The sequence below is a fragment of the Parambassis ranga genome, chromosome 15 (genome assembly GCF_900634625.1).
Source record: "Parambassis ranga chromosome 15, fParRan2.1, whole genome shotgun sequence".
Taxonomy (NCBI): domain Eukaryota; kingdom Metazoa; phylum Chordata; class Actinopteri; family Ambassidae; genus Parambassis; species Parambassis ranga.
In genome coordinates, this window is record NC_041035.1 from 13,598,604 (window position 1) to 13,620,552 (window position 21,949).

A 21,949-nucleotide genomic window follows, 5' to 3' on the forward strand; every position below is an offset into this window, starting at 1 on the left:
CAAGCGACTAGACACAGCAACAACAAAGAGCGCAGGACCTCCCTGTGTAGTCCAATGACTGATGGACCGTGCATGCAGTAACAGACATCAGTGATCTGTGTATCGCACTACATTCCAGCTGGTGTGTTTGTGTGTATGACTGTGCAGGTTGTGTGCACTGTTTGATATCATGACATAAAATCTGTGTTTTTTTTCATGTGCATGCAAACATCTACCCTTCGCTCCACTTCTGACAAAATACTAAGAAAATACACAGTGCAGATAATCCCCAAGTGATGGAGATCAGTGTATTCTTATTCGAAACATTACATTGGAAAATGCACACATGCCACAGTTAGATATTTGTGTTTCAGATGTATGAATCCAGTGGCTGAAACCACTACAGATTTCTGCAGAGATACCAGACAAATTCACCTTTATGTGGCACAAAATAAAGGTGAATATCTGAACACAAATATCAGCATGTGGTTAGCTTAGCTCAAGCTAGCATAAACACAGGAAACAGAAAAGAGGCTCCCCACCAAAAAACTGAAATGTTATAAATTTCAAGGCCGAGGTAAAAAAAACAGAAGTTTTGCTGTCTAACATGTGTTTAAACATCCTGCAAATCTAGAGTCATATATATCGCTTTGGGACTCAACAGAAAATGTCATCCCGCTTAGGTTCTGAGGACAAGTTGGATAAAGAGGAGTTCAGCCACATTAGCTCTGAACACCTGCACTAGATACCGGGCAAATCCTGGGTCTGTTTGAAGGTAACAAAATAAATCTGTGGCTCTAATTTTCTGATTGACACTTGATTGTGTGATTAATTGGTACAAATTAAGAGGAGACTTTAGCTTCTGCTGAGCTCAGCCAGCTCCCAGTTGGCGGCACAGGTAGCATTACATTATGGTATCTATCCTGTACAATGAATTAAGCAAGAGTTTTTAAATGGCCCCTCATGTTTTTTCTGCTGCTGCTGCTTCTTCTGTGGTTGTTCTGTACTGTAGCACTATGACGACAAGCATCCCCTCAGGGAGAATAAAGTTTACTTTAACACTTTTCATAAACAAACCTGCAGCAAAAACAGGAATATTCAACTGAAACCTTAAATGTTTCTGCTCGTTGTTGTCTCGCCTATAAATCTGGCTTTGTATATATAACACATATTGCAGCATTTATCGCACTGTTTTTGCCTGATGTGACTGGGTTAGAGCCATTTCTGATTGATTGAGTTTGTCTCAGCTTCACCTTTATACAATATGCATGCTAAGACACAAAGACAGGAAGTGGGACAACTCACGGTTGAAGAACAGTTCTTCTAAACCTACCAACAGCCGTTTTTATCCACAGCAATACATGATGCTGAAACAGTCCATACAAAAACTTTATTCGTCACCAGCCTGATGCCAAAACACTGTCACTTTGATAAGGATGCCACCATGCTTGCTGGACAATAAGTAGCATTTTGTCTTGAGGATGTTTACCTCCAGCAGCCAGGATGCATGCATGCTTTATTTTATGCTAACATTGTCTTTCCCCAGAGAGCTATTAATGCTACAGCAAGTCAGAGAGAGTTCCTCTAGTAGCCAGCTGAACTTGATTTAACCTTTTAGATTTTTTTTTCTTACTAACTTTGGCTAAGAAGGACAGAACATAACCCATTCAGCAACAGCCCGCCCTCCCTGCAGTGTCTTTATCTGCATGGCCTGTGCGGCAGCAGAGAGGATAAGCATATTTAGATTACATGTTTCCTCCTAAACTACATTCCCAACACCGTAGATCACAGATATTACCGCCCTTACATCCCCTCTGTTAGCACTCAGATATACAAACACACACCTGCTAGGGCAAGGCTGTCTGGAAGAGAATTACAGCAGCCTAATTTATGAGACCCCAGGGAGGGCAAAGGGCAGGAGATCCAGACTGGCCTGGCCTCACTTCCTTGTTTCACGGTCTCCAAGGTAGACCTTTGATACACAGAACAGGGTTTTGGTTCACCCTCTCACACCCTTTCAACAAACTACCTAATTAGGGTATCTTTGTTTCCCAAACCTGCACAATAAGTCCACAGGGACTGTTGCCACATGTGCGTTGGCCATCACCTTCACCCTGCCATTGTGGAGGATTTGGTGTTTGGGGGACTAGAAGTAAGTGGGTGAGAACAGGGTTTTTACGAAGAAATCTGGCCCTGAGCTTGCCTCTGGCCTCCTCATTTCCTCCAGTATGAAGGCGCTGTCATCCGTCACTGCGGCTAAGGCAGGGGCACAATAGCACAGTCTGGGTCCTGGCTACTGACACCATCACATGGGCTGCTGATAAGGCTCACCTTCCGGGACCCAGGAGAAGTGAGCCATAACAGACACACAACAGTTTGGTCCTCTGCCATTCTTCAGATGACCATGAAATAAAAGGAAAAAGGAAAGTACGTTATGAAGCAGGGACATGCTGCACGTTGCTCTTCTTTCAATGTTTTCAACATTCTCTCCTGTAATACACCACGCCCTGTTAGATAACTCACACATTATGGCATTATGGAAAATACCAAACAGATACACTTAGGCTAATTGACTCTCCTAATGTAACAATCCATTGTTGTTGCTGGCTTATGAAGAGCACTGTAATACAAATGGATACTTCACCTCCTCATCACACATCTAGGATGTTATAGTAACACCTGTAAACAGGCAGCTCCTTTGTAGAAAGATGTTAAGTGCTCCTCTACAAAGCTCTGTCAAGTCATAACAGCACACATCCTTTCTTTCAATACACACACATACAGGAGGCCTGTGCGTCGCAGCCACAGACACTGGAGGTGTTGATGCTTTCTTTACGCAGAGTTTACTGCTGCGGTAAAAACCCATCAGATACCAAGCGCCTCTCGGCTTTACAGAAGCAGTGGAAGAAAGATAATTGCAGTCATTACTAAGTCATCAAACTTCCATCCTATGCTCGGTGATCTGCTGTCTTTGCAGAACATCTCGCAGTGGATAGGTTTTCTGATATGACTGTACACCTGCAGCAGAGGCGCTGCTTCACAGTCTGACGGGAGACATGGAGAGGAGCAGGGAAACAAGAAGAGACATGTTCAGCTCTGCCTGGCAAAAAAAAAAAAAACTTTAAAGAACGCACCGGAAGGACAATTGAAAGGGAGGGTTGAAATTTGACAGAAAGTTGATCATTTTGAATAGTTTTCCATTGTTATAGACAGAACTGTGCAGCCTTTATCTGCGCTGACCTCTGCTTCGTGTCTGACCTTACCCGGCTTATCACGCTGATTCTAAAACGAAGATGATGTATAGGAGAGGCCCAATGAGCACAGAGCCGCTCCTTGACACTCTCTGGGAGTCTGGGTTTTGTTACAGGCAGGAAACAGACTCTTCCGCCGCGTAAACAAGCATCTCAGCTCGGCCACTCCTGGGCTGCCGGTGGCACGCGAAGACCCAGGATGATGGTCAGCTGAGTGCTCGAGCGGCTGCATAGGCCTGTGCGTGCGTGTTTAGGGTTGAACACTAATTGCGCCTTTAGTGGGGCGACGTGTGGCTCTGACCCGTGACGCTTTGAACTGTGGTGTCCTGTACGGGCTCAGTTTTCACATCGGCAGCCAGAGACATCATCGCTTTGTTCCATTTCTTCTCTTACGCTTATTTATCTGATAATGAAATTGCGCCTCGGCGTCCATAACATAATGTCTGTGTTTGGTCTGCTGTCTCTTAGAATTATTTCACTCAATAAACAAGAAGAGGTAAATATTTGGGAAACAAAATGTGCAGATTTACTGCCTTTGGGCGGCTTTTACGAGCTAATTCTTCCTCTAATTCGTCTTTCGTCTAATTTACGTAAAATCACCTTCGTGTGAAGAATTACTAGTGAATCGTGCAGACTAGCTGAGCGTAATCTCTGCGCATTTGGACTTGTTAAGGCCTCTCCACAAACTCTGCTTCAACACTCCACTTAAACAGTCCATTTTAAAAAAGACGCAGATCTCCAGGAGCGCAGCCCTAATCTAAACAGCCTCTTGTTGATGGTGAGCGGATGAGATTATGTCGACATGCGCTCCTTTTCTATCCACACGGTTTAGGAGCAACGGGCCCTCAGACTCTGGCGCCTGCACTTGGCCATAGAGAGACAGGCAGAAGAGAGAGAGAGGTGTCCCATTTCAGCATCTTTACCCTTTCAGTAAACGGGTAAAATAAAGGTTTTTGCGCTTTAAAACTAAAAAAGTATCTTTTATTGAACCAATTTGTCCAAACTGTTTAAACAAACTGGTTTTTATTTTATCTCATTATTTTATAATACTGTTCCACTGTCAAGGGAGAGCATCAGCTAAGCCAAATATCGGTGGAAAATAACTCTTAAATAAACAGAAAGTACATTTATACTCTCCGTGGCTCCTTTTAGGTTTATCTTATTTCCCACAGTCGCGGCATATTATCTTATCCGTGGATTGCCGAGACAGGAAACGAAGATATGCCTAATCTTAAAAACCACCATGGTGATGATGGGACAAACTGTTAAAGTGTGGACTCATCCAAAGAGGGTAGATTCAAATTAGCCAAATTCATGAATTTCTGTATTTTATTCAGTATTATACATACAGTTTGTATAGGCCTATCTGTTTGATAGTCATTTGGTGTGTTTTATTGTTTATTTGGGGACAAAACATGGAATAAAAACTGTCCTACCTTTAACAGTCTGATGGAAATCCGCGGTGTCAATATTATTTCATATATAGTCTGTCTTTCCGCTGACTTATGTATACATAACGAGGGAGAGAGAGAGAGAGAGCGAGAGAGAGAGGGAGAGAGAGAGAGTCCCTCCCCCGCCTCAGAACGTCACTGAATGGGAGAGAACAGCATCTTGGCTGACCCAGCTCTTCTCCTGATAACCGAATTCAGCCAACCAGACAGGATCGACCTCTCTTTCCTCTCTCAGCTCTGCAGCCACAGAGGACACGCCGTCAAAAGAAGGGGATGTCACAGCTGAAAGTAAGCCAGTCCACTTCAGTCTGCATGAAAAATCAGCAGAAAGCAACCATTCTTCAACTTTACGCACGGGGTACTCGCTTCTTTTACGCGCTGTCCTGAGAAGAGGCTCACCGCTGGGCCTGTTGACTATTCGTTATCTGCCATCTCACCGTCGGTGGTTATAATGATTCCCAGCCCGGTCATAACTTCTTCTACCACGCCTTTTTCTGTGAAGGACATTCTGAAGTTAGAGTTGCAGCAACAGACTCAGCAGCACCAGCTCCAGTTAATCTCCTGCTTCGGTCTCTCTGGTGCGCTGACTCAGCCGGGAGCTTTTCCAAATAAATCGTTCCGCTCTCACTCACCACCCTCCTGTATGTTGGCAAGCAGAGACAGTCCGAGTCCCATCAGCTCCTGTCTTTCGGAGAGCGAGGAGAGGATGTCGTATCTCAACACACTGACTGTGCAGGACCGGCTAGCAGAGTCCGGTTTGCCGGTGGAGGTGTTCGGCAGCCCAGCGCAGAACCACTCTGCAGACCTCCGCCTGGAAACCGAGCAGGAGGAGCAAGAGAGCAGTAAGTACATTATGAATATTTGCAATGCAATGAAAACACAGTCTCTTTCTACAAAGGATGGTAGATGATTAAAAAGCCTAAAAATAGGGACAAAAAATAAATCATAACTTACATGTTTAGGTTACTAAAATACACAAAACTCCAATTTGACTAATGTTTGTCTGAAAAATAACTCATGTGAACTGATAACACATCGTTTAGTATTAAAGGTCTGCTATTTTTGTATTTTAAATAAAATCTAAAAATATAAAATATAAAAAAAGAGAAGCAGCTAAATTTTATAAAGCAGGAAACAAAAACGATTGGCCAGCTAATAACGGGGGAAAGGCACAGTTATAGATTCCTTTAACTTAATTGTTACAGAAATTGGCAAATTAAATATTTGTATATATATATACTCTTAACAGTAAAACATAATTTTCCGTAAATGTTATTTGTCAGTAGTGAAATACCTGCAAAATGCTGGTAATCCAATATACTTGTCCCTAAACGCACACAGTTTTAACTATGCAACACGTGTATTTTCTATGGAAAAGTAAGATTATTTAAGATTAAATAAATATGAATAATATTGATATGAGGGAACATTTAACACAATATAATTACTAGGCCTTAAATGAAATGTTCATTGTCCTGAACAGAGAGCTGCGGTGCATTGCGGGGTGAGTGTGAGGATCCAGACTCAGAGAAGCCTCCAACCAAGCAGCAGAGGACCAGAAGGAAACCCCGCGTCCTCTTCTCCCAGGCCCAGGTGTTCGAGTTAGAGCGGCGCTTCAAGCAGCAGCGTTACCTGTCTGCTCCAGAGAGAGAGCACCTGGCCAGCTCTCTGAAGCTCACCTCCACCCAAGTTAAGATCTGGTTTCAGAACAGGAGGTACAAATGCAAGAGACAGCGGCAGGACAAGACTCTGGAGATTGCAGGCCATCACCATCACCACCACCACCCAGCACCACCACCAAGGAGGGTGGCTGTGCCCGTTCTGGTCCGTGATGGGAGGCCTTGTCTGACGGGATCCCAGAACTACAACACTCCTTACACAGTGGGAGCACCAAACCCGTACAGCTACAACGGTTATCCGGCCTACAGCTACAACAACTCCGTGTATACCAACACTTACTCTTGTACTTATTCTAGTTTACCTGCTCTTCCGCCAAGCAACACCACTGCTAATGCCTTCATGAACATGAATTTGGGGAACCTTAGTGCCCAGACACAAAGTCAGACTCCCCAAGGACCAGTGGTCACATCCTGCCAAGGGACTCTGCAGGGTATCCGGGCATGGTAGCGCAGCCTTTACGCACAATCACAGCTGGAAGAAACTCTGGACGGACGAATGGACTCAAGCATGACAAGCCAATGCAATGAAAACACATGATTACAGAAAATACAGGACTCTCTTCAACTCAAGCTAGGAGTATGAAGAAACTATAATCCACTGACTGAGCTTTACAAAAACAAATCAAAAACCACGCGCATTTGTCTCTTAGCTACAATTTGAGAATTTATTGTAGCTGTGTTTGGAAAGAGCAACGACTGTGCGTAATGGTTTAACCTGGATGTACGCTACATCATAAAAAGCGAGATTGTATGGACATTAAAGTAATACACTCTTTATGTGTACAATTAACAATTAGTGGCAAAACTGAAAGCATTTAATTTCATAAAATTGCAAGAATACGACAATATGGACTGCGTGTGTTAGATAATACAGTATTATGTTTTTTAAGTGTGACTTGTGTTTGGCCAGTAGCCTTTGTTTGTATTTTAGAACTAAGTGGTTGACACTGAAAACCTGAATTTAAATAAATAAATAAATAAAATCTGATGCAATAACAGTGTCTCTTAGCTGCGAGATACAATGAGTTCAGTGATGGAAAAATTAAATGAACTGACTGACCGCATTTTTGTAAGTTTTTCACTGTGTGTGCGTTTTTACAGCATTCATTTTTAATCTACAAACTTTTTTTTAAAACAAAGAGGTTGATGGGGTGTATCACTACATTTTTCATACACTCAAATAGCTTCTCGAGCCAAACAAGCATTTTTCCTTCTGTGAGAAAGTCTGCAGTAGACTTTAGTCTGAGACAAGAACCAGAAACGGAGAGAGAATTTAGAGGCGAGCTAATGTCCGGTCAGGATTCAGAGATGGACATTAACCAGACAGCCTGCATCCTCACAACACGAGGAGCATATTAGGATTTTTGTCTTTTTTGTAACTCTAAATTTCTAGAATCTTATATAATAATAATAATAACATTAATCTTCATATATTTGGGGATGTAACATATAATTAAATTAACACTTTACAATTGTTGAATTGAATTTTCACTCCCACACACGCACCTATTGGAGATCTACCTATAGGCATGGTCGGATACACACCCTCTATTAATGGAGATTAATGGCAAAGTAAACAGAGTGTTTGTCTGCTCTGATAGCCTCACTGACCACTTCCCCTGGCTACTGCACTGCCGGTAGGACATACCTGGTGTCAGCTCTAAGTGCTGCAGAGTCACTAGTGTAAATAGAACTGGCGACAGGACGGCGATGCCTGAGGACCCGGCCTGGCCGCGGCTGCTCTGACAGACGCTGCGATCGCTATCTCTCGCTTCCAAAGATAGCAGCTCGGCTCATCGGCAGTGCGAGGCGTGGAGTTTTCCCAAAACAAGGTCTCCAATGGCAACCACTCAAGGAGCTCACAAAAACACCAAGTCCCACCAGAATTAGAGGGAAGAAGTGCGCAGAGGGGCAGGAGTAAATGAGCTGGTCCTCCATGTGTCCTCTCGTGTCCTACATGGCAAAGAGAAGATCATGAGTTTTTATAGGATTAAATACAGATTACCTCAATTGTTTACAAGGCTATGGCATGATAACTCAGAGTTAAGTTAGACATATGAATTTTTAATTTGAATTCTGGTCAATTTAACTACACGTTTTGGAGAAGGAGGCATGTAGGCCTATAGAAGCTCTGTGTTTAAATAGTTTGATTTATTACGGATTTTTACTCTATAGTATATGTTGCATTTGACACAGAGCACAGAGTTTTTTTTTAATCTCAGACTTTCTGGTAAAATAAAACTAAATCAAATTATTTAAACATTATTTTTGTTCATACATTAGAACTGGTACATTCATAACTGTATAATCAAATTCCTACAATAATAAATAAAATGTATTCACCTGTGGTAGTCTTTGTTTGTCCCAAAGAAGATTAAACCTATTTTTGTTTGTGCGTAACAGAAGCGTAATTCTGTTTTTAACACAGTCAAAACATTATTTGCAATCTGTAAGACCTCCTGTAGATTTAACAGATGCACATAGCTTCAGTTAAATGAAGATTCATCAGGGGGGCTTTAAGCCTGCGTGCAAACAGGCGCCTCAACAGTAAAGAATATAATTATATTTGGACAGACGCTTGTTTGATGGAGAGACAGCCTCATTCAAATTTAGAATCCACACCATTAATTATCACAATTCAGCAACGGGTTAAATATCCACGCAGCTTTGCTGGATTATAAAGTTACATTTTGTAATTGTGATGACAACACGACAAAGTATGTCTCATTTTTCCCTGCAGACATGTTTGGAGCTGATTCTGCTTTGTGGCAAAGAGTTATTCAGTGTTTAGTTTGAGGGGGAAAACACAAAACAACACAGAGGAGGCAGATCACTGCGTCTGTCATCACTCCTCATCAACTGAAGGGCAGGCCTGATTGTGTAACGTGTGTCCGTTTGGGTGGGGCAGGGGTACACGCACGGTGCCCTGTTTTTATTAGTTTTACGCACGCTTTGGAGATCATAAATCCTGCCACGAGGCGGCGCTATTCACCAGTTTGAGTAGCCAAACTAGAAGTTACTTTAAACAAGTTTAAAATAATTTGTCTTTTTTTATTTAGAATAGCCACATATTAGACCTACAACTACAGCAGGTTAGAGGAAATAAAAGAAATGTTGCTCTGCAGTAATCAACTAATTAATGCACGCTTAGAAACTTTAAATACAACAGTCAGAGCAGAAACATGGTAAACGTTATAAAACAAAGTTGGACACTATGTTAATGACAGCCTCTTTAAGTGTGGACACTTTGAGTCTGGCATATCTGGCAAATCCAGGCTGAGACGCATTTTTACGCACGCTTGGCAAACTTCCGGCATCGCTGTTCCTCTGTCTACATGCAGTTTTAATAACTGCTAAACACACAGATAACATTTTCCATTATTCTCTCTAAGTCTAATTACACAGACACGGTCTGATTAATCCTCCGTTCGTACTGAAACAGGATCTATACTAATAAAATGTAAAAATAAATGCTTGCAACGTAAGTCAATGAAAATCAATAAAAATCAGTGTCACTAGTCCCTAAGTTAACACTGAGCAATGTTAAACTGGGCGGTGCGGAGGAGGGACCGGGCAGAGAAATCAGCCTATCAGTGCTTAACTGGAGCTGCTGCTGAGGATATTGTAATAGTCCTGACAGCTCCTGATGTAGGCTGCTCATTAGACCGGGCTCTGCTTACCGCAATTAATTCAGAACAATTAAAGAAAGGGGTGAAAGATCGAAGGACTTTTGGTTTCGAGTGGCTGATCTCTTGATGCCTCTAAATAAATCGCACGGGAGAGTGAGCAAATATCCGTGCTCTTATTTGAACAATGACATTAAGTTTTTCGTCCTTTTCCATCAAAGACATCCTCACCGGACGTGATGCTCGAGGAAAACCTGGTACCGAGGAGCTCTGCGCACCAGAGCGCAAAATCTGCATCGACTACAGCGGTAGGACAGTCGGCAATTTGTCTCACGAAGACGCAGATGATGCCCACATCCAGTCCGAGAGACTTTCTCCTGCTGTCAGTGTGTCCGATGGATCTGATTCCTGCAGGGAGGAAGCCACAGGACAAGAGACAGAGCACGGACAAGGTTTGGAAATGAGTTCTACTACTTTTATGCACGATACGCACATTTCATTCTTGCCTGCGTTTTTCTGGTTAAAAAAGAAATTAAAGCAAAATGTTTAGTTCGTAATTTCCAACAGTATAACCAGGACTACATGCCAAAGATTAAAGCCAGTATACATAAAAACACAAGAACTGGGGTAAGAGATCAGATGGATAATAATAATAATAATAGAAGGAACCCCTCACATTGGCCAATATCAGCACCTTGATGAAGTGAACACTTTAAAAGTTCGAAAAGAGAAACTAACTTATTATCTTCTTGTGTGTTTTGCAGCCACTGATGAGCAGTCGACACCGTGCATGGTTCGGGTCGAGCAGCAGACAGACCAGGTGGACGCAGAAGAGGACGAATATAATAAAGGGACGTTCAGCTATTCATCTGCTGAGGGACAGTGCAGGCCCGGCACAAAGAAGCGCTCCAGGGCGGCCTTTTCTCACGCACAAGTCCATGAGCTGGAGCGTCGCTTCAGCACTCAGAGGTATCTTTCAGGCCCCGAGCGGGCTGACCTGGCAAGGGCACTGAAACTCACAGAGACCCAGGTGAAAATCTGGTTCCAAAACCGGAGATATAAAACCAAACGGCGCCAGATGGCGGCGGAGCTGGCTGCGTGCAGCTCACCAAAGAAAGTGGCAGTAAAGGTTCTGGTGAGGGACGATCAAAAACAGTACCATCAGGGACACGGAGTCCCCATGACTGTGCCACTCTACCAGGGCTTTCAGTACTATCCCTACATGCGCTACTGCTACCAGCCCTGGAGCATGGACAGCATGTGGCACGGAGGGATGCTCTGAAATTTTTAAGGTTTCCGTTCTGTCGGTGGATTTTTACACCTGAGGAACTTTTTTTTAGACAAATCCATTCGTCACACACTTCTGCTCGAATTCATATATCCACATTAAATATAAGGAATTTTTAATTGTGGCTATTGTTTTCTTCATGGTTTATCTTTAACACACATTCACTAAGTAATTTAGACATTTTGTCAATTGCTAAAATAAAGTGGTTTAATCATGCATGCAGTGAAATATTTGTTTAAACCATGTCGGACACTGTTACACTATTTTAATCATTTGAAACCGCGGCGTCAGTGTACTTATTATAATTTAATCATTTACAACTAAAATTTGGCTACTTTAAATTGATATATTTCATTCAATATATGCTGCTACCCTTATGTTTTATTTTTAAAAGGAACTGTACACAAAGGACTAAAGAGCAGAAAGGGGAAGATGATGTTATTTTGTTGTTGTTGTTTTTGGTATTTAAACCATTTAAAAGATGACCCTACAGTTACATTTTAGCACTTCCTCTTGATAGATAGAAATAAAATAATTATAAATAATGGTCATTTGGGTCTCTGATGGATCTCTGCCATAAGCTTTCTCACAAAATGGTAAATTAAAAAAAGTTGGACTGTAGATTTATTTTACTTTTACTTCTCTTGAATCATGGAGCTAACACAGTGATGAATTTTGGGCAAGCGTCTTTTTCTTTAAGGGGTGGTCTATTACATGGCATTACAATTCAAAAGAATGGTCTCATGTCCATCTTAAAATTAAAGCCTGTAGTTACTGTAAGTTCACTTTTAGTCACAGCTAGTCCTCCTTGACTGGAACCATCACACATCCACAGTATGTTTTTTTCTTTCACGCTGACTGACAGTGAGTCTATTGGAGGCAACCAGATGGAGCAGACAGGAATCTTGAATTTATACAAACCTAACCGGAGAAAGTAGCTTATCATGAAGTGTAAGGAGCCTGACCGAGACACTGACGTTTTTAGTAGGCATTTATTTTATTTATGGGACACCTTTATTGATCATGAAACTCAACATAACACCTGCTGGAATACATTCTTCATAAGAGGCGATGGACCTTTAGTAAGCACTCAAAGGGAATGTGTATCTGGGATGTTTTAACACAACAGAGTACTTTGGCTGTTTGCAATGTATAATTTACTGTAAAAATAAGGACATGCTTTTAAAATGTGTGTTTGAAAAGGGCATCTACACTTTTAGTACAATTTAGTGACTTTTAAAATTGCACAACATGCTACTGACTCCACCAGATGATATTCAAAAGGTGAATATTCACTGTATAAGTCCTGTGTTGGCCTACTGTCTACTGCATGAGTCAGAGAGGGTCAATAGACCGTGGAGATGTTGCTCCATCCAGCCTGGCTTCACAAGACAGCACACATTAATCTTGCTTTACTCAAAAGACTACACCCTCATCTCGAAGGAATAAACACTGTGACCACACTTGATAGGGAAATAAAAACATACGTCTTAAACTAGGTGGCTAGTGCTTTGGCTCAGTCCTTAACTGATGGTATTTGCCAGAAAAGCTCCTGCAGACAGTCAGGGAGGGCAGACACACATCTTAACTGATCCAACATATATATATACACAAATCTGAGCAGAAGGTTACTCTGATGCTAAATAATACAAATGGTTTGCTAAGCAAGTTGGAGATATGCCTACAAAAGCCTAAACAGACACTACAACATTAAAGAGGCCGTGACATCAAACAACTGATGTAAAATAGGTACTTCAACTTCCCCTTCCCCAACACAGACTGCTTTGGCAGAGATGATCCCCTTGTGCCGCACTCTGGCACCAGCCCAAACCTCATTTATCTGTTATATCAAAACACCACTTCAAGCTATCGTAAGTGGTTGGCAGTGAACACAACAGGTTTCTGGTGCATGGGACGAATAACTCCCTTTGACTGTCTGACTGCGAGTGTAATTATTTTCATTTGCACATATTTGCTATTCAAGACAAATAAAGACTGTGAAACAGAGCAGGTCACAGCGTTGCGTGTGTGGCTCTAAGGTATGCTACTTTCTATGGGCTCTGATTATTCGCATTGTGCTGCTGAATAGTTGGTCTAGTCATTGCTCTCTACCGTGACAAGATAAGACTTTTTTTTTCTTTTCCTGCACCCAGTCTGTGATGTTACCTTGATGTAAATTTCCAACAACAACAGCATTGTTCTCATCAAGTTTGAAAATCTGGTAGCACACCTGCAATGCAACAACAGCTTCCTCAACACTTTGCACACATTTTGTGCGACATGTCTGCACATTTAAAGGCGATGAATGAGACAGGAGTAAGTAGACATGAAATAATTAGACAACGACAAGTGACATAACATGAAAAGGTGCTCATGCACTGCTAAATAAAACAGGCAGTCCAACAATGACAGATATGTGGCGTTGCAACACGAAATATCAATTATTTTGTGTTAATGCATGGTTTTCACATCATAACAAAATGTATCCTCAAGCTTTGACAGAATCCTGGTGTAGTGCATAGGTCACAGTGGCCAAAAAAATAGCAGTTACAATTGTCCTGACAATGTTTCAGTACCTAATTATATATTAGATCATCCCAACTATGACACATAAAGCATTAAACACAATTTTATGTTCCCACATGAGACTTTGTAGGTATTTTTTAAGTTTTATCTCACATTACCAGTGTCTCCCAACTGTGAGTGTCTAAGGAGGAATCTACAAACCATGGAGAGCTAGGTCCTGTTCCATAGGAGACGCAGACAAATGTTGTGTGCCATACTGTAGAGTGTTACATGTTTAGTCTCTTTAAACTGGTTAGTCTCCTTTTATTATCAGACAGTCTTACTGACACGAACACATGAAGCCCATGTTTTCTATCTGTTCGTTAATTATCAAGCTGTTAAATCACTTTCAGGTCACCATCATTTCAATTCTTTAACTGCCTTTCTGTCGGGGAATGTGCTCCAGCCAGTAGTCCACTGCGCCATCAAGCATTGCTCTATGTATAAATACGTGATGCTGAAGTATGTAAACACTGTGAGTTGTGCTTTGTTTTTGTGTCTCGCCATGAATAGTCTCATGGAGCACAGACAGGCTGAGAGAGAGAGAGAGAGGAGCCGTGGTGCAGCAGAACATGTTCGTCTGCCTTTTAAACAATTATCTGCTTCCACAGCTTAATAAAGCAGTAAAAGGCCGATTACAATAACACTTTTATTGCTAGTGAAAACAGGTAATTTCCTGTTATCTTTTATGTGGCTGCAATTTTCTCAGCTAAGAGAAACGCCTCAAGGGTGGAGCTGTTTCTGTAGTGACGAACGGCAGTCCTCACCTAATCCAAGCTTGGCTGAATACTGATCTAATGACAGAGAATTCTCACAAGGCAGTAATTACACATGCATTTCCGATGCACCTATTGTAACAGGAATCATTTTCTCAAGGGCCTTGTTGAATTAAACAATAACATCTTCATGTAACAGCTGCTGGCACCGAGACTGAGGCTGCCTGAAATGTACACAGAGACTAGGAGAGGCTTTCCTCTCACAAGTCTGTCCAAAAAAAAAAAACTTAGTTGTTGATTGAGCCATCAAAAACACTAAATGTTTTTGCTTCAGGGAAAAAAGACGAGGCACCAATGTGTGTGAAGTGTGTGTGTGTGTGTCTGTGTTTGTTGCTGTTAATGTGTTGCCCCTCAGCAGACACAGGGCAGGACTCAGGAAAGAGAGAGGTCATGGATAATACCTCTGTTTAAAGACAGATCTGCTTCTCTTTCACTTAGACACACACACACACACACACTGCAACTAATCCCACCCAGAGGACTCTTCATGCATGTTCCAGAAACTATTAGCAGATAGCATCAGTGCATGTAGGAATGTAAACATTTACAGTGTAGCTAAAAGACATCAGCTCCCCCTGAGGAAGACACATCCATCAACCCGGTAACCACATCAGCACTCACAAACCCCCCTGGTTTCAAAAGGAATTAGGCATCACACCTTTCTGGACAATTTAAACCCATTTCATACAATCAGCTCTCATTGTTCTGTTCGGCATGTTAGTAAGTTCACTGTGGTGTAACCGTGCTGCAGTGACAAAGCAGACATTTTCTATACATTTACACAAATCCTTTCATAGAAACTTTTAGAGTTCTAACATCAATCTGGTAAATTTTTAGTGTGTTGTGGAGGTTATGAAAGGCAGTGATCCCACATCGGTGTTTGTAAGAGCAGGGAGCAGGGGGCAAGGCAAGGATTAGAAAGGATAAAGAGATGAGCCCACCGCGAACGTCTAAATAGCGAGGTCATATTTTAGGAAGGAGGAAAGGTCTTAGTCTCTGTTGTGAGTGTGTGTTTACGGCGAGACGATGAGTGTGTTTGGAAGTGAAACACAAAAATGAAGCCCTCGAGGCAGGAGGATTTCTATTCTAGTTTGCATGTGCTGATTTTTGAACAGATCTTCCGTGATGTGTCTGAGTAAGGTTCTGCAGAAACATCATGTCTATCAGCCTGGAGTGTGTGTTGAGCTCCTCTGTCCATAGATGGACAGGAAGTCTTCCAAGCTGCAACATTTCCTTCCTTTGTCTCCTCTCCGCTCTCATGTCTCCCACTCACATGCTCAGACAGAAACACACACACTCCTCCAGAGTGGACCAGAGGAATCCAAATGTTTTAATTAGCGGCGATAAGCTGAGACAAGGATAGCACTGAGAAGCTCTGACACACACAGACGTCTCCTATCAGTGGGCTGATAGAGGAACTACTCAGGCTCCACTTACGGCCTCTCAAACGTTCGATTAAAGCGACACTTTCCACTTCTCTCATTGCCATCACTTTGTATTTATGCACAGCTTTCTTTGTGCATTTTCTTGTACACTACATTGAACATACAATCATTGCCACTGAAATATGTTACTGCAGAGCGAAAACAAATGTGCTAACTTTGAAGCAGCACTGTATCCTCTGTGGTCTGGAGACAAACACAAAAACACACACGAGCCTCAAGTTCTCTCCAAATTTTTGGACCTAAGTAAATAACAAATTTGCACTACCCCTAAAGCTAAGAAAGAACAAAAACTTAATGTTTATAATAAATCACTGCTGATAATAGCTGTCACTGAGGCTGTATCAGACGAGTGCGTAATTAAAACTTTTGAATTGGTTTGAATGCTCTTACAGTTTTCACCAGACCAGTTTGTGGTGACTTGAAGCTCGGAGGCATAGCAGTTAAGCTTATTTGACAGGAAGCACAGACAGCTTTCTTTTCAAGATCAAGTTCAAAGGGCAGGAGGCCTGTTTCTTCCTCGGTGTCCCTGACTGCACCTGTGCTGCTTCCACACACACACGCAAAGACTCCTGCCCACACTGCCTCCACTCCATTGACAGACAACTTTAGTTTGGGACTCTGGCCATATGTGTGTGTGTGTATGTGTGTGTGAATTGTTGAGCGTGTTGGGTGTGTGTTTGTGTGGTTGCAGCTCTCTGAAGGGTTTGTATGATGATTTTATGACCTCGCTTATCTTTTAAAAGGGTATTTGTCACAACATTTGAGACAGAGCAGAGAAAATGCTGGACACCTGCAATCAGGTCGAACAATGCAGCAGTTCATCACACCCTGCCAAGGCCCAAGGGTGTGTGTGTGTGTGTGTGTATGCAGGCAGATGCTTATGTGGTCTTTGCTTTGATCATGAAAGTTGCTGACAGAGTAAGTTTTCTATCGGGGATCCTTCTTAAGGCAACAAAGAATTTCCATCTTTAGACAATCAAAATTTTCACAAAGCCCCCCCCAGCTCTTTTTTATGCCATCATGACACAGCTCAGATGAAAATATCAGTTTCTTAGTTGTTGGCTCATCACCCTCCTAACCCCATTCCTAACCCATTAGCAGTAGCATTGTACTGTAAGCACTTGGATTTATTTGGGAACTTCCATTTAATGTTAGTCTGCCATCATATTGCAAAAAAGTGGAATATCCTGTTTCACACTAGCATACATGCATGTATATTAGTGCTTATCAAAGCAGCTGTTGCAGCTTTCTAAAGGTATCGCTGTACTCTGTGAGAGCGTCTGTGTTAGTGATCATCTTGTATCCTTGGCGGTGGTGGGAAAAAATTTCCTCCCAAACTTGTTCTCTTAAGTGATGACAGGAGCCATATCTCCCCCACATCCTCATGCTCCTCAGTACTGACACCATGGGAGATACTCGAGCCACAACTGGCACAGCGAGGCGATAATCTCTGCGTTACTTTTTGCTGATTGAATGTTATCTGGAATTCACATTTTGCTCTGCTTCATAATTCAGTCTGATGGTGCCATGTTGGGAGCCATGTCAAAGTTAACAGTGAATAAGCTGCCAAGAAACATGTGTTTCTTGTCTCTAAACGTGAAAAATGACAAGCTTATAAAGAGAATGTAAAAGAAAGGAGAGTGTAGAAAATATGTGTCCACATACTTTTCATTTTTGCAACTGATTTCACAATTTTAAAAATCTTCATAAGCCCTCTTCTCACTTACGAAAATCTGGTTGTACTACACAAACTAATATTTAACTAAATATTTACCGTTCACACAGCAGGCTATCTGCCTGAGGGCATAAGAAATTAACTAATAAAGCTATTTAGCTTGCTGACTTGTATCCATGAGTAGAGCGAAGAGCAACATATTGGTAATATATATGTTATTTCAAAATAACACTTTCTTTTACTACATCAGTGTAAGTGAATGTGTATTACATAAAAACCACACTTACCTCATCTGTTCAGCTAGGGACTGCAATTTTTGTTCACCATTATCAGCGAGCACAATTGACTAAAAAATGTAGTATGAGAAGAACCGTTTAAACAATATGTATTGTGAAGCCAAGTTTATCCTCTCAGGATAACTTTCCAAATCAGATGACTTAAATTAGACACATTAATAATCCACCTACTACCATGGGCAAATAAAAACTACAAGAAGCTGATCAAACACAGGGGAAAAAGCAAAGCTCTTCCACAAAACCACAATAAATAATATTAATAATGGTAAATGGATGTGTCGGATTAGCATCTACAACTGGTGGAAATTAAATATAAAAAATGCTTACCTTATCAGCTCAAAGGGGAAGAACTCCTGTCATTCATCTTCCCAACATGCATGATAAGCTATAAAAACAGAAACATGACAAAAGATGTGCAAACAAGATGTTTCACACTGAAATTCAGTCTTTGCAATATCAAATGCATTCATTACAGTATTCATGCTGGAGAAATCTTGTCAGTTAAGTCTCTTTGACATCAAAACTTGCTCTTTGTGGTACAATAATTTGGGCTTTTAATAATACATCAGTAGCTGTTATTCAAACTCCAACAAGTAGAAACTGTTATCATCTGGCTCATCTGCTGCTTCCCCCATCCCCTTAAACTGTTAAGGGGGCTTTTGTTTGTAGAGTTTAAGGAGTTAAAAATGATCCTCTTTGGACAGTTACAGCAACACCCCCTCACTCATTCAAGTCTTTGCTTCGATTTTTTTTTATTTTGTCATTTTACATTTTAATTTAAACATTTGAATTTCATTATGTTAAACTGGAGATTTAACTGGAGTTCTTCACATATACAACATATCTCAGATTGTGAACCTCTATCACTGTGCTCTGGATCAATAATGGAAATCAAACATGCTAATTCATGTTCTTACAGCCATACATGTGCATGTCCGTTAACTCAGGGTTTGTATATATATATATATATATATATAGATACATATATCTATATATATATATATATATATATATATATATATATATATATATATATATATATATATATATATATATATATATATATATAAATAAAACTTGCTCTGTTCTCTCTGGCTGCTCTCCGTTTCCTCCTCACCTTCAACCTGCCTGCTGTTGGAGAGGCTGCAGCAGCCAAAGGGATTACAACAACAGCTCCTTTATCCAGCAGCACTGCTGAGGAGCGTGAGATCACAACCTGTATGTGTGTATTCCAGTGAGTTAGATGAAGAGCCCTTAATCACACCTCATCCATTAGCTGCTGGCAAGGATGGAATAAAGAGGACATTATGCCATAATCCTGTATCACTCTGTAATTCATGCTGAGTGGTCCAGTCATGATTTGGCCTGATATATGGAGAGCGATATGACAAGAGAAGCAACAAAAGAGCTATAAATACTGTATGTAGGGAGGGAGAGTGGGCGAGCAACGAAGAGAATTGTTGAATGACCCAAGTCCTTCAGGCGTTCACATTCCTATGTATCCTCGCACTCTGTGTGTGTTTGTGTGTGTGAATACACCCTTCCACAGGTGCATGCTGTAAGGGGTTTTGGCCGCAAGCTTCAGTTTCCAAAACATGGGCTTACATCAATACACAAGGGAATCTATGCATGCTTTTCTCCCGACCATTCTGACACTGGTAGGAGTCTTTTCACAGAATGTGATATATAAAAGTGTATTTGTGCTCTTCTGTATTACAGTAACTTTTTTGGATTGAAGCAATAAATTCCTGTCTGAGTGCTATGTAAACAATGACAGCTGTTTTTTTTAGTTGTTCTGCTTAACACATCATATTTCAAAGCCTGCATGTACCAGTTGTGATTTGCATGCTACTGTCCAGTCTACAGGTTCCTGCTCATGGAGGCTGACATTTTAAATCCATTGTGCTGAATCTGAAATCAGATTCCATGACTGTTAAATCCTATTCTCTTTAATTAAAATAAACAAACTAACTAACACAAGCTATAGTATAAAACTACTAATCCACGAAGTGGAGTAAACATTTTTTTAGAAAGTACACCAGTCAGAAATCATTGCGGCAGAATGATTTGGTACCTGCTGGTAGTCGCTGCTGACTCAGCAGCTCAGGTTGTTGAATGGTCTAAGCCAGTTAGGGCCTCAGCCTCTTCCCGCTGCACTTTTTCAACTGTCTATTTAACAAATACCTCAGACTGACCATATCATGTAATCACCATGGTGTAAAAAGTACCTTCGTTCACTACATATCCAAATATGGGTCATGCACTGGGGATTTCCTGAGGCGGCGAGGAATCAAAGCTGTGACTGGAACCCCCAGAGACACAGAGAATCTAAAACTGCTGCTGTCAATCAGCAAATAGAAGGGAAAGTGTGCCATGTTTGTTTGGATGGCTGCAGATTCACCTGCTCACACACCTACTGGGTAAACACAGAGTAATTATAACTGACAGAGGGTGTAACTATCTGCTCCGCTATATCAGTGTCTGTTGGTCATCTAGAGCAAATAAAGTTTGTTCAAGGGTGCAATCGCTGTGTTAATATTTCCTTTCCTTGATCACAGTGGTAAACAGTGCTATCAGCAGTCTATATTATGAAGGTTGGGGTGGTAAATGTTTGAACATTAAAGAAATCATCAAACAAGTCAGCCTATTACAACTACTTTTGTTTTCTTGTCTCCACCCACAACCTAGCACTTCACTTGTGCTTAATCTCACATAATAATGTACAAATGAGTGACACACCTGCTCATTCAGTAATCCCACCACTTTCTACTTACTCACGTTCTTTCTTTTCCTTTGATAACTGCTTCCCTTAAACAGCATCATGCAGATGCATGAGATGTCTCCTGGAGCTTTTCCAACAGTCCTGAAGGAGTTCCCACATATGCCGAGCCATTTTTGGCCTGGTCAAAACCACGCTGACAGATTGTAGAGGTCAGGTCTTCTGAACCAGCACTCCATCACTCTGCTTGGTCAAGAAAACCCTTACAGAGCCAGAGTGACATTGAACAAAACATTGAAAAAAAGATTCTACTTAAAACAAATCAGATGTTACTTCAGCAAAAAATTAAATTCTACCTGTTAAATTGGCAACCTGTTATTATATATGTACTGTATGTTGATAGATTGAACTGTGGGACACTGAATTAGCATTTCTATGTAGTAAAAATCAGTTTCAGAACCTTTGAAAGCCTAAAAAAGGATCAGCTTCTTGTAGTCAAATAAGAATTTTCAATGATATCTGGTAGTGACATACACATCAGCAATGAGCAAGAAGAGGATAGTGAGCTGCAATTCTTGTTTGATGCCTGTGACACCATAAAGGCTATACTGTACAGGAACCCCTTCCACTGAGGGGCTAGATTTTACTCTGACAACTGTTTACAACACAACACACGAATGGACAGGACACTCCTACACAGAGCAGAAAAAAATTATCAATGAGTTGGGGGCACCACAGGCCATGGTCTGCATACAATCAGACATAGAATACATTATCATTATTATATACTCTGACTCTTTATCTTAACTGAAGTGCACACAGCTCTCCCAACACAAACAGAGGGAGCAACAGAAGAGCATGACCAGACTAAATAGTTTACTCCTGTCAGAGTGCTGAGATTGAGAGCAGATAGCTTGGTCAGACCCTCAAAACTTTTCTTCTTAAAGCCCGTCAGTCAATGTTGTGAGCTTCATTACCAAACACACAGTGAGCATGCTCTATCTGGCACTGAGCAGCACAAAAGAAAAAAAAAACACAAACACACCATTCTGACAGCACAAGCTATGACAGACCATACCTACTGTACACATGCATGCAGACACAGTGGGAGATGGAGCGAGCCATAGTTCATTAACAGTCCCTGTTTGAACAGGTGTCTGCATGACAAGCATGGGTGTGAGTGTGTGTATGTAGAGCAA

General features: G+C 41.4%; 2 protein-coding genes across 2 annotated transcripts; both read left to right on the plus strand.

Moving 5' to 3' along the window:
- The first annotated feature begins 4,882 nt into the window (after nt 1-4,882).
- On the plus strand, nt 4,883-7,259 carry nkx2.3 (NK2 homeobox 3). Its single transcript, XM_028423609.1, has 2 exons — nt 4,883-5,523; nt 6,165-7,259. The coding sequence occupies exons 1-2, from the start codon at nt 5,133-5,135 to the stop codon at nt 6,806-6,808; spliced, it is 1,035 nt and encodes a 344-aa protein (XP_028279410.1). The 5' UTR covers nt 4,883-5,132; the 3' UTR covers nt 6,809-7,259.
- A 2,752-nt stretch (nt 7,260-10,011) lies between these two features.
- Nucleotides 10,012-11,700, plus strand: nkx3.3 (NK3 homeobox 3). The gene is made up of 2 exons (XM_028423625.1): nt 10,012-10,438; nt 10,751-11,700. Exons 1-2 carry the CDS (start codon nt 10,174-10,176, stop codon nt 11,266-11,268), a joined length of 783 nt encoding a protein of 260 aa, XP_028279426.1. The 5' UTR covers nt 10,012-10,173; the 3' UTR covers nt 11,269-11,700.
- Nucleotides 11,701-21,949: the final 10,249 nt, after the last annotated feature.